Source organism: Anoplopoma fimbria, chromosome 1 (genome assembly GCF_027596085.1).
Source record: "Anoplopoma fimbria isolate UVic2021 breed Golden Eagle Sablefish chromosome 1, Afim_UVic_2022, whole genome shotgun sequence".
In the NCBI taxonomy this organism is placed as follows: Eukaryota; Metazoa; Chordata; class Actinopteri; order Perciformes; family Anoplopomatidae; genus Anoplopoma; species Anoplopoma fimbria.
The window spans coordinates 24,467,933-24,480,750 of NC_072449.1; the positions used below are offsets into that span (position 1 = coordinate 24,467,933).

Genomic DNA, 12,818 nt, shown 5'->3' on the forward strand with positions numbered 1-12,818 from the left:
AGGATGACAAGAGGCTTCAGGGCATTAAAGTATTGTTATGGGGTATAATATACACTCATATCTAAACACCATTATATAAAGTAGAGTAATCTTAAATCCTAGAAGGATGGAAAATTTGCACATTGGTGCATAACACAACATAAAGCATAATAATTTGTCAAATACACAAGTGCTGTGAGGACTATTAAAGAACCATTACAGAGATTTGCCTTTGTACATGGGCACTGGGTTTTTATCCAGCAGCATGAACTTTTTGGTCGAAGTTAGGTAAGCAATTTGTGATCATAATACCTGCTGCAGATTAACAACAGGGCATTAAGGTCACATGTAGTATAGATTATGCACATTGGAGAACTGCTGCATGAATTCAACTGCTGACTGTATTTAAAAATGAAGGCCAAGCATAAAGTAGTGGAAGGAGTGTCACTTTACTTTGGCACACATACAGTAAGACCACACTTTATTGTTGAGCATTGTACAAAAGTTGAGATTTCACATTACATAAAATGTTGTACTGTGAGTAGGTGAAGGTATTCGGGAATGAGACACTGAGGCAAAACAAATGCACTTACAGCTCACTGAACTGACCATACAGTAGCACATGTGCTTGTCTGACATCTATACCCTGTAAGGACTTGAGAGCAGTCATCATGGAAATATGTGGAAAAGGCCTTCATCCCACGCTTCCCCTTGTGCAGTATCAAGGCTGTTAACATCAGGTGATTGTGTGGTTGTACATTCACCACTAAGTCCTTGAGTTTCTAGTCAGAAATCTTTATCTTCAGAGGACGAAACGACCATGACATCCCTGCTCTTAAAGTCCCACACTGCTGTGAGATGGAAGGCCATGTTGGAGAAGACCACTAGATACTCAAACAGAGCAAATAAAGTGTAACCTGTGAAAAGAACAAACAAAGCTATATGATGGACATATTTTGTGTCATGTTCCATTAAGCACTGTTATCTGCCCTTACAGATTAGATCAAAATGATCAAACTGATTTAATAGCCTACTTACTCCCTGATTCGCAGTACATGTTGTGTTTCCAATAAAAGAATCCGGCGAAAAAACAGAAGGATACGTTAAGAAGTAAGAAGCGCACTTTCCAACGGTGAGACTTGGCATCCTGTAAGGGTCAGACAAGCAGAATTGGACGGAAATGCTGCAAATGACATGAGAGATTTCAGTCTGTTGTGAGTGATTTAGCATTCCTTACCTCAGGACTTAATGAATATTTCTTAATAGTCTTCCATAAACGGCAGGTTATCAGCATGTAGATAATGGAACTGACAAGGAAGAGCACAAAGCCTTCCTTATGTACAACTAAGAAGAACAAATAAACAAAGAGATAATGAATTTCCAAATAAAATACTTTTAGTCTTTTTTTATTACTAATTCAATGTATACCCAGTGGGTTATTCATGTTGCTGAATAGATTAGTTTAGAATAGCAATGAGGCTTAATTTGCTTTTTTCAAATCAACCTCTCTGCTCTGTATACAAAAGCACCAACAGTCCAAAGCCTTTAAATGCATTCAAGCAAGTGCAAGTCAACTCAAATCTCTGTTAACTTGAAATGTAAATCAAAGGGAAACAGAGGTTTAAATAAAACCTCTCCAATAAAAACAATTAATTACTCACAGTATGTTTCACTTGATGACACATATGTGAGGAGCAAGAGGCCAAGGTTTTCACAAACAGAAAACACCAGGCTGAAGCAACTGAGCGGACTCTCCGGGAACCTCGAGGCAAAGCGTGTCTTGTAAAATTTGAAGTAGGTAACTGCCACCAGGAGCCTCGGAGCCGAGTGCAGTCCGATACAGAACCGCCATATATGGCACTCAGGGCTAAGGCTTATTGAGGCACTGATGGATGGCAGGTAATTAGGAACCTGGAAAAACACATTGATGATTTAGTACAACATGAGCATCTAAAGGGAAACATGGCTGGTGCAGATTCCAAATAAGGAAATTACCCGGCAATGTGTACCAGTAGAGTCCTCATAATGAAAAACAGAGGATATGAAAACGCAGGTTATTAGTCCCAGCAGTGGTAGGCACACAGTGCCCACAACACAGGCGCTGAATGATACCCTGATGACCAGGGGCCTCTCATGCCCCAAGATACTGGAGCCTTGGAGCATCTTGGTCTGAAACAGTGGGGAAAAGGCACATTTAAAAACATCTCGCAAAGGCGTGGCAGATGTAATGCATGTGACACGATGAACCTTCTCCAAATACAAGAGGCTACATATGAGGTATTTATGGAGATTAGTAAAAACGTGTGCACATTTACATGCTGTCAATATTCAACTTAGTTATTTGGGGACATTTTGTTACATATGCGTGCAAGAAGTGAACATCTGAAGTATGAAAAACGGAATCAACCTACCTCCACTAGGTTTGCTCTTTACCAATATCTGCCACCACACACTGCACGCACTTGGCTTGTCAATAACTACGCTATTACAATAACATCATGATATCCCGCTGCGGGATGGACATGAATAACGACAATAACATGCAGTGCCTCAAAACATAGCTGGGATCATCAAGCAATCTTACATTCCTGCCACATTTTTATGCACCCACTCATTTTCACTTGATTGCTCCCATAAAATGAAAATAGGCCCGCGGATGTAGCATCCTCTTCCCTGTGCGACAGATAGCAGGAGGAGAACACAGTCAGTGCATGGAAACCATCAGCACCCGGAAGAGAAAGCGAGCGGAGGAGAGTGCTGAGGTTGCTCCGTTTTTAGCGGTGCAGCCTATCCAAAAAATGATGCACAGATGACAGACCATAATGTAAAATGATTCATAAATGTTGTCTCTTATAAATAATAAGCCCCATATTTAAAAACAAATATGTCTGTGTTGCTATTAGGACTGGGAGCTCAAACAAAGTATCCAATTCAATTTTTGTGTTTTTATTATTTTATCCATTAGATAATAATAAATATGATACAGTGTGTGTATTGTATGTGGATAACACGTGGTGCTGCCCCGCCTCTCCTCTCCCATGTTCTCCTCTCCAGTGTTATCAGGCTCAGTAGCCTTTACAAACAGCTGCATTCGCTCTCAGCCTGATTTGCTTCTCCTCTGCTTTCGATCTTAAGGGAATGAAAGTCTTTAGGCACACAGCAGCCCAGATGCTTTGTTTCAGCAAGATGAAACGATGGAGAAACCAAACTTTATGTCGCTTGCTTTTGTGTGTCAGTATTTTACCAAGTAAGTTTCCATTTGGTTTATTTATTTTAAGTTACCTTATGTGTTCTAAAATGATGCATTTGTAATAGTCTGCAGTTTATGCAGTTTTATGTTAATTCCAGAGAGAATAGCTCCAACGCTGTGCCAGCCAAGACGACGATGATGTTAAAAACATTTGCATAAGATATTGTCTATAAACTCTGATACGCAGAACTCCGAGAATGTCAGTGTTTAACTGTAAAATTGCATGGATCATTCATTTTCTCTCAGATTTCCATTCCTCTTCCGACCAAGCCCACAAGTCTAAAACCAGTTGTTCAGGGATTTGTTGTCATCGTAATCCCGCAGACTTTATTTGTATCCAGCTCAGAGGCTTTATTGAAACAGCGTTTCAGGGTTAACATCTGGCTGGTCCAAATCCATTGTTGACAGGGAGAAAAGCTCCTGTCAGAATAAACTAGTGTTTCCATTTTAAATCTATTTATACATCTCATATCAGGGTTCCTGGTAACTCGGAACAATCAATGTAAAAGTAATATGAATATTTTCCTTATAAAACTTCACATATGGTTAACTCCACATACACAGTGTGATCGGAGAAAGTCACTGCTGACAGATATGGCTGATGTCTTTCTAGAGCTTTCTAGAAGTGCAATCTGACATTCCTCTTTGTCTACTTCCACCATCTGTCATGCATTTACATATTCTCCTCAGCATCCATATCGCTGCATTTACTCTGAATGTCAGTGGCCAGAAAAAATGGATTGATTAAAACTGATCCCATCAGATTATCCTTTGCAGCGAATGCTTTCCCTGACTAAAGAAATGTAACAAAAAGTAATGAGGCATGATCAACAGAAACACAACATGTGCTTTTTGGCAATATGACTGCTATCTTTCTCTCCCTGTCTTAGCCTGTTGGTGTGCTCATGGGAAATACGCTCAGAAGCTCCTGAATGATTTATTCACCGACTATACCAGTGCGCTGAGGCCTGTGGAGGACACAAACAACATACTGAATGTGACCCTGCAGGTTACACTGTCACAAATTATCGACATGGTAAAACACCACAGTGCACACCAGATCTGTGCAGATACCCACTCAATACCGCCATGTTTATATTTGATCACATCTCTGTTTTACCTGCAATATGACCCCTGTTGACATGTATTTTCTATAATCTCAAATGTTTTACAGGATGAGCGAAACCAAATTTTGACTGCATATTTATGGATACGGCAAGTGTGGGTTGATGCCCACGTCAAATGGAATAAAGATGATTACGATGGACTCGATACCATCCGCATACCTAGTAGTTATGTATGGAGACCTGATATAGTCCTATATAACAAGTAGGTCGGACTGGTATTGAGTTAATCATTCCGTGATTATCCTAGTGTGGCTCCTATTGGTTAGAATAAAAGGTACAAGCTGAGCAGTCCTTGAAGACATTATTCATAGGAGTGTCCAGGCCTCTGTCTGCATTTTATACAGAAGAATGCTGAGAAAAAAAAATAACACCATAACACTAAAAATTGACAATTAGAGTCGGATGTTTCTCTTTTATGACAAAGAGGAAGGAAGCATTGTCTGAGTAGTTTTTTGACCAGGAAGCAAGAACTGACTTACATATAACCTGATAACAGCTATATGTACAATTGCATGCAGACACATGTAAACACAAACACTCAGCATTACTAAAACAATATAAAATGCAGACACAACACTGAGGAATGAGTGCAACTCTCCTAAGTGTGTTGACTCTCCCCTCAGTTGGTGCACTTGTGCCTTTGTATCCTGATCAAGTTTCTTTAACCACCTTCTCTAGGACATCACAACTCCCCTTAGTTATTTATTATCCAACATCGTGCATCCGACATATCTAAATTTCCTCTTGGTACGAACATTTTCTTGGCTTTTAAGTGCTGATGACCACTTCACTGGCTCCATGGACACCAATGTGGTGATCCGGCATGATGGCCAAATTATGTGGGATTCCCCTGCCATCACAAAGAGCTCCTGCAAAGTGGACGTGTCTTTCTTCCCCTTCGATGCTCAGCAGTGCAGGTTCACATACGGCTCCTGGACCTACAACGGTAACCAACTAGACATCCTGAACGCCATGGAGAGCGCTGACCTGGCTGACCTGGTGGAAAATGTGGAGTGGGAGGTGCTGGGAATGCCGGCCAAGAAGAACATCATTCAGTACGGCTGCTGCGCTGACCCCTACCCCGATGTGACCTACACGCTGAAACTGAACAGGAGAGCGTCCTTTTACGTCTACAACTTGCTCATACCATGTGTGATGATCTCTTTCCTGGCACCACTGGGCTTTTACCTGCCCGCTGACTCTGGAGAGAAGGTGTCTTTGGGCGTCACCGTGATGCTGGCACTCACTGTTTTTCAGTTGTTGGTTGCAGAGATAATGCCACCCTCTGAGAATGTGCCACTTATTGGTAAGGCCCATAAAATGGAGTCAAATCCAAACGTGTTACTACTGCGAGTTGCAACTCTTTGTTGATTTCCCTCTCATTTGCTTCCACAGGAAAGTATTACATTGCAACGATGACCATGATCACGGCCTCCACTGCCCTGACCATCTTCATCATGAACATACACCACTGTGGTCCGGATGCCAAGCCTGTTCCCAAGTGGGCCAAGACAGTCATTCTGCAGTACATGGCCAGAATGTGCTTTGTCTATGAAGTTGGGGAGAACTGCTTGTCACCGCAGCCGGAAAAACAGGAGCCTCCACTTGTAAAGAACACCAACTGCAGCATGAATGGGCAGGCAGGACTGGACAGAGAGGAGTGTTTCTTCAAAATGGAGAGAGGACAAGACACAGCGGGTTCCTTGAATGCCGAAGAGAGGGAAGACATGGATCAGATGAAGAGCCCGATAGGCTCCATTGGGAAGAACCCCACCAACAACTACAGTGCTTGGAAGAACGGCGTTTTCATGAGCATGGACTGTGGAGATGCAGGGGGTCATGGGAGATGCAGGAAGGGAGGTGTGAGTGATGGAGAGAGAAAAGACAGAGAGGTTTCCTTCAGCAGTCAAAGCAATGAGAGGCAGCTCCTGCGTAACATTGAGTACATAGCCAACTGTTACAGAGATCAGAGGGCAACGCAGAAAAGGACTGGGGAGTGGAAGAAAGTAGCTAAAGTTTTAGACCGCTTCTTCATGTGGATATTTTTCATCATGGTGTTTTTCTTGAGCCTGCTCATCATGGGAAAAGCCATCTAACACCAGATCTGAGGCGCTGCTCTTAATGACAGTGATACTCTACCCGATGATTTAATTAACATTCAGATTGCACTCTTTCCTATGGTCTTAGTAATGGTCTATTCTGGAGGCAGTCCTAATTATTAGAATTAGATCTTTAATACAAGTTTTGTTTATTGGTTTTGAGATTGACAACTTGCATTCCCCAGCTTTTGTCCCAATACTGTGTGAAAGTAATTAGACTAAGCCAAGAAACAGCAAGTAGGTTAGTAAATACATTTTTCTACAATTGTGTGCTTTTATTTTTAATAAATAAAATGGATTAGTGTCTGTACATTTATTTCCTTGTGTCTGAACAAGTAAAGGGATTCAAAGACTCAACCCAAAGCAGTGACAGATAAATATGCTATCCATTGCTGCTTCACACATTTCAAACATATTTTTTTTTATCTGTTATGGATATTTTGTCTGAGAAGTAGCACAACAGTTCTGAAACCCATTTATTATTTGGAAACAAATACACAAATAAAACATTAGCTTGAGGTAATAATTTTTGCAATTTGCATAATAACATACTGTGATAGATGTTGATGATGGAGGGGGTGGAAAAGAAGAAGTTCTTTATTAACCCCTCATTAGGGAAACGTAATTTTACTCTCATGACATGAATCAGTCAAAGAGAGAAAATCATTCAACAACAGAAGAGTTAATAAGTCAAGCGATACAACCAGGCAAGCTTCTGTACATTAAATCAGAGCAAGCGTAAACAGCGTCTCAATGTAGCTCACACAGATTATCTGTTAAATCCCCTGGATCATCAACATTTGCTCTTCACTTCATGTGTATTATCCCGGGTCTTTACGTTGCAAAACGGGCCATGACACCAAAGGAAAATAGAAAGCTTAATCAGCACTGTGCTTTGAATCAGTGTTGATTTTGATTTTTTTTTTCGAGAAATGTGTACTCTCAAGTCGAGAATTGCTTTTCAGTCAGAATTAAACTGAGATGCAAGTGACAACTTAATCAGAACTGTGGAGACCTCTGGTTGACCTTTCATCAAGAGATCATCCTACAACCTCTTTACAGGAAAGGAAAGACAATGAACGTATTTCAGGCTTTATTCAGTACTTTACAGTGTATTAATATATATAATGCAAATTTCCCCGCTGCGGGACTAATAAAGGATTATCTTATCTCTTATCTTATCTTAATTCTCACTGTATATGTCACTTTTGTCATTCAATAAAAAAAGTAAAATCAAGTTTAAAAAGTTACCTCAAAAACCAAACAGCTGATCATTTGGGAAATGTTAAGTATGTATGTGAGTTTTAGGACCAAACAGTTTAGGCTATGTGTGTTGGGTAAGCTTAAACAATTGTAAGCACAATATTATATGCACACATATATATTTATATTTTATATTATATATATATTATATATTATATATGTAATATTTATATATATTTTTCTATTGTGTTGTTGCACTGTAGTGATATTGTGTTTTCATCTTATATGAGTTGACTTCAGTCAAAGTCTGTTTAAAATGTGTATGCTACATGAAACATTACCATTATCCCTGCGACTCTGTGAAAACCAATACATGACTATACACTAATCTTATCATGGTAGTCCTTATTATGGGAACCGTTTAGGCAAGGCCAACTGAAATTGTGGTTATAGTGATTTTCATGCTATTCTAGCAATAAGACACAAGACATTGGTAGAGAGCTGGGGTCGAGCACACAGGGGCCAGAAGACCCTCATTCTATTCTCTTCACACTTCAAGATGATACTTTGCTGTGTTGTGTTTAATAATTCAACTTGCAAATAGTACAAATGCATCCATAAACCACATAGAATTTGTAGCAGAAGACAAATGTTGTGCGTTTGTTGCCTTTTTATGAAAAAATAAAACATAATAAATAATTCTGAATTCTGAAAGAGTGTGCAGAAATATTTGCAACTTAAATAAAAAAATGTTTCAAATGAAACAGGTGTAACAGGTGTCTTTATGCCCAAAGTAACAAAGTATAAAGACAAAAGAAAATGTATCAGGTTGGACTCACTTTTCTTTGCAGTATTTGGAAAATTTTATCACGTAATGATCTTGATTGCATTCCATAAATGATCGGATTTAAATTAGCAGGGACCACATGAAATAAAATGTAGGCAATTTTCCTTAAATCTGGGTAATTTGGAAAACGATGCAATATGATCGTTAAGAACCCCGACCAGAGCATAATAAGATAAAGAACAAGGTGGCTGGCACAGGTTTGAAGTGCTCTGTTATTCAACTCTTTGTTTTTCTTGATCCAGCAGATGACAGCTATTCTGAAATAGGTCACAGCTATGCCCCCCATTGAGCAACTGAACAGCAACACAGTGAAAAAGAGTCCATAGATATTGTTGATGGACACATCATTGCATGAAAGCTTGAACAGTGACGCATTGTCACAGTAAGCATTTTGTATAACCGACCTACAACGGGACAGCCTCACTGTGAGACCGATCAAAACAGACACTAGTATTAATGACACAGCCCATGCAGTTGCTGACAGCACAACCACAGCTTTGGTAGTCATAATGGAGTTGTACCTCAAGGGGTGACATATCGCCACGTATCTGTCGATTGCCATAATGATGAGGATCATATGTGAGGCGGATCCAAATGTGTGGCTGTGAAAGGCTTGAATCACACACTGGTTGTAGGTGATCAACCGTTCTGTTGAAATGATGTGAGCCATCAACTGAGGCAGCAAGACTGTGTTACCTATGAGATCATTGATGGAGAGGTTACAAAAAAGAATGTACATGGGCTGGTGCAAACTCTTCTCGGTGATGATAAGCACAAGGACTCCAATGTTAGAGCAAAGCAGGGTAAAGTAGACAAACAGCAGCAAGAAAAAAAGAGGGTACATGAACTTTGGAGATATGTCGAAGCCTTGGATCTTTAGGATGTCACTTGTCATGTTGCTTTCCATTCCGTTTAAACTGAGGAGAGACTTAAAGAGAAAAAAATGTCAGAAGGTTTAGTAGTGATGGGTGCATTAACAATTATTTCAGAAAACATTATCAGTTGCATATTAGGCATCATTTTGTTATTTATTGCACATTTCATTCTATATCTCAAACAGACATAAAGTGAAAAAAATAAGTAAAAACATGAATAATAAATGAAATACTTACAACAACTAACAAGACTTCAAGGAAAGCATCAAATAATTCAACAAATAATGCTTGGTGTTTAAAGACAATACTTACTTCTTTGACAACTAATTTCAGTCTCCTCCTGTAGAATTACTGAGCAAAAATGTGTTCTGTGATGGTAGGGACAATTATATTATGAACATAAAATTAAGCATAAATATGTCACTTTCTGTACATTGAAGTGACATTGAATGTTACACAAGGCTAAACAAAACCTACAAAGCTCCTGCCTGTGGAGGTGGGAATCACAACTCAGCAGCCAGATCTTGATCACTTTTATATTCAGCGTGAGTACCATGTGACATCAATCCACTGTCCTCAATATTAGAGCACCAGTGTTTTATTTAACAGAGGTTAAGCTCCTATCAAGGTTAGGAATCTTAAGTTTGATTTTTAATTTAGCTTGTTTAGACACAGATGCCCAATTCCAAACCAGCCCCTACACCCTCACTCTACCAGCTTCCACTGCGTTTATGTCTGCTCTGTATAAATGTAGTTCTGTGCGACTACCCAAACAAACATTAACTTGTAAACAGCTCAAACTAAGATAGACATATAATATTGCCATACAGATGTTAACAACTTAATGATAACAATATATTTATAATCAAATATACCCTTGTCTTGATGTATCTGTTAATTGTATATTTACAGGGACTGTTGCAAAAACCCAGCAGCTCATAAACATCAGAGATAAAACCAGAAGATGTTTACAAAAAGTAACGGCACTAAGGAAGCATTTTTTTTCCTCAATAGGCTTGGTTGCTGCTTCTGAAATATGCTGTCAGTAACCATGATTTCGAAAAATTACAACATTTCCTGTTTCCTCCGGAGAGTGTTTCCAGTGCTTTCTGCTGAATTTATACCATACACCTTAAAGGGATAGTTTGGGTCTTTTTATGTGGGGTTGTATGACGTACTTATCCATAGTCAGTGTATTACCTACAGTAGACAGCGGTCAACATGCCCCCAGCTTGGAGAAGAAGACATGAGTACCGGCACAGCAGCAAAGCAATGTACTGCTATGGATGGGGACGTCAGCAAAACGTATTTGAGCAACCTAAAACAAAAATCGGACCTAAAAAATGAATACTGGTTTAAGATAAAGCTATATTTAGAATATTTGTGGCTGTTTACCTTGACGTGAAATAGCTATACAGTCTATGTTTGGGACGGGGAACTGATGTCGTTATCTATGCTCTTTCCAAATTCAGCAGACTCCATTGAATTTATTTTTAATGGGGCCTTTTTTTGAGGTGGCTAAAATATATGTTGAGGACGTACCCATTCACAACTTGTTCTGCTCCCATGAGGTTATTCCTGCCCGCTTCTCCAAGGTGGAGGCATGCCGACAGTCATCAATACACAGACTATAGAGTGTGAAGTGCCTCATACATTCCCCCACTTCAAAAATCCGAACTATCCCTTTAAAGAAGGGTGCTTCATACAGCTGCTTGTGTGACTACAGAGTACACTCCGTCACATAGTGGGAGGGTGGAGGGGAATTTGGCCAAAGACTTGGGCAAGGGAAGTTTCCAAAAGACCCAGAGGTCAGAGGTCATCACAGGGACATCCCAACAAAGTCAACCTCTCTTCCTGTATTTTTTTTAATACCTGTCACCAGTTAAACCCAACAAGTACTTTAAATTTCTTATATTATTGATTGCTCAAATTCAATAAAATGCTATGCATTTACATGTAAGCAAAACAGGTTTTAATAAAAGTCATGTTTGACAGTTTTTCCCCACCTACATCGTGCAATTGAAAACAGCTGACTCTAAATCTTAGTTTAAATCAGTGTACATCACAGTTGACATATTAATTGAGAAACTGATTGAAAGCTTTCTAATCTGTCTAATTCTAATCCATTCTAACTCAATTACAAACAGAGGATTCAGTAATGGCAGCAGAGAAAAATGGCTGTGGATCAATATGTATACGGATTAATATGTATAAGCAAATCTAGGGGACCAGTTAGGGTTAAAAGTTTGCCTGACCAGAATGTGTTTGGGTCGGAAAGAAATCCATAGGAACACTTAAAGAATGTGCTCTACAAAGAAAGGCCACAGATAGCAGATTCACACCGTGCACTTTGCTGTAAGGCGACAGAACTAAGCATAAAACTGAATCAAAGGCCTGTTTATTATCAAACTTCAATTTTTGTACAGAAGAAAAACCACAGAAAGTAATTAGAGGGTCAAATTAATTATCGATGCAACTCCAGGGTCCATCATGTCCATCTCTCTTGGGTGAGATGATTAGTCTTTTCGTAGTGTCCTAATGTCCAAACAGCTTGTTTGTGTGCATGAACAAGGTCCTTTTTCCCAAAGGCCGGATGTGACCACTTCAGTGCTCTGTTTCAATTATCATATTTCTTCTGGGACATATAAACTAACAAGAAAAGGCTGTATAAATGTGTATAAAAATGTTTTAATGCACTGAGCTATTTGACATACCCATTGAAACTGTGGATTTGTTCATAAAACATTGCAGTTTAATAGTGAGAAAATAAAGCAAAGACTATGTTGGGATACTTTAACCTCAACTGAGAACTTAATCTGCTCGAACATGTTTCCATATTAACACGTTTTAAGTAGTGATTAAAGTTAAGGAATCAAATGTTTGCAGGTTGTATGTTACATGCAGCCTCACATGTTACAGCCTCCCTTGGGTGTTATTAAACAACATCCCTCATCAGCAAACAACAAGGGATTACTAATTGTCCAGGGATTAATCACAATGTGAGACAGTTAATAATACCTCTCTTAACTATATCTCAATGGGGCTCATTAATAAATGTGTTTTGACAAAGTAATGAGGCGTCTTGCTGATGTAACTCAGCCAATTTGTAGTGTATCATAGTTACATACTATTGCTGAAGATGGTTTAGTTTGAAGAGATCTTGTTTAATATTCTTGTTGTTGTGTGATATCAATACAACCTTTTTTTGTAATGTAAACTAAAGAAGAGAAGACTTCAGATTGGTTTCGAGTAAGATTTTTAACTCCAGCCAGTCCTTCCCAGCAGTACTGTAGGCCAAAAATGTGGTTTTGATATTAAAACAACAGACAGCTCTATTCCTAGATTTATACAATTCAAACTCTGAAACACTCTGTAAATTTAACAGGTCAAAGCGAGTGTGATTGTGAAATCATGAAGAGGCTAGCCTCTTTTGACTCT

The 12,818-nt window shown here is 39.2% G+C and overlaps 3 protein-coding genes across 3 annotated transcripts; 1 reads left to right on the top strand and 2 right to left on the bottom strand.

The window, feature by feature from the left end:
- Positions 1-765: 765 nt before the first annotated feature.
- Positions 766-2,466, bottom strand: LOC129096012 (post-GPI attachment to proteins factor 2-like). Its single transcript, XM_054604658.1, has 6 exons — positions 2,391-2,466; positions 1,975-2,148; positions 1,641-1,890; positions 1,217-1,323; positions 1,018-1,126; positions 766-896 (listed from the first exon to the last, which is right to left on the bottom strand). Exons 2-6 carry the CDS (start codon positions 2,140-2,142, stop codon positions 766-768), a joined length of 765 nt encoding a protein of 254 aa, XP_054460633.1. The 5' UTR covers positions 2,143-2,148; positions 2,391-2,466.
- A 699-nt stretch (positions 2,467-3,165) lies between these two features.
- chrna10a (cholinergic receptor, nicotinic, alpha 10a) lies at positions 3,166-6,462 on the top strand. Its single transcript, XM_054603539.1, has 5 exons — positions 3,166-3,226; positions 4,120-4,265; positions 4,404-4,558; positions 5,130-5,662; positions 5,752-6,462. The coding sequence occupies exons 1-5, from the start codon at positions 3,166-3,168 to the stop codon at positions 6,450-6,452; spliced, it is 1,596 nt and encodes a 531-aa protein (XP_054459514.1). The 3' UTR covers positions 6,453-6,462.
- A 2,020-nt stretch (positions 6,463-8,482) lies between these two features.
- On the bottom strand, positions 8,483-9,412 carry LOC129092814 (olfactory receptor 52N5-like). Its single transcript, XM_054600842.1, has one exon. It carries the CDS (start codon positions 9,410-9,412, stop codon positions 8,483-8,485), a length of 930 nt encoding a protein of 309 aa, XP_054456817.1.
- Between the last annotated feature and the right edge of the window lie 3,406 nt (positions 9,413-12,818).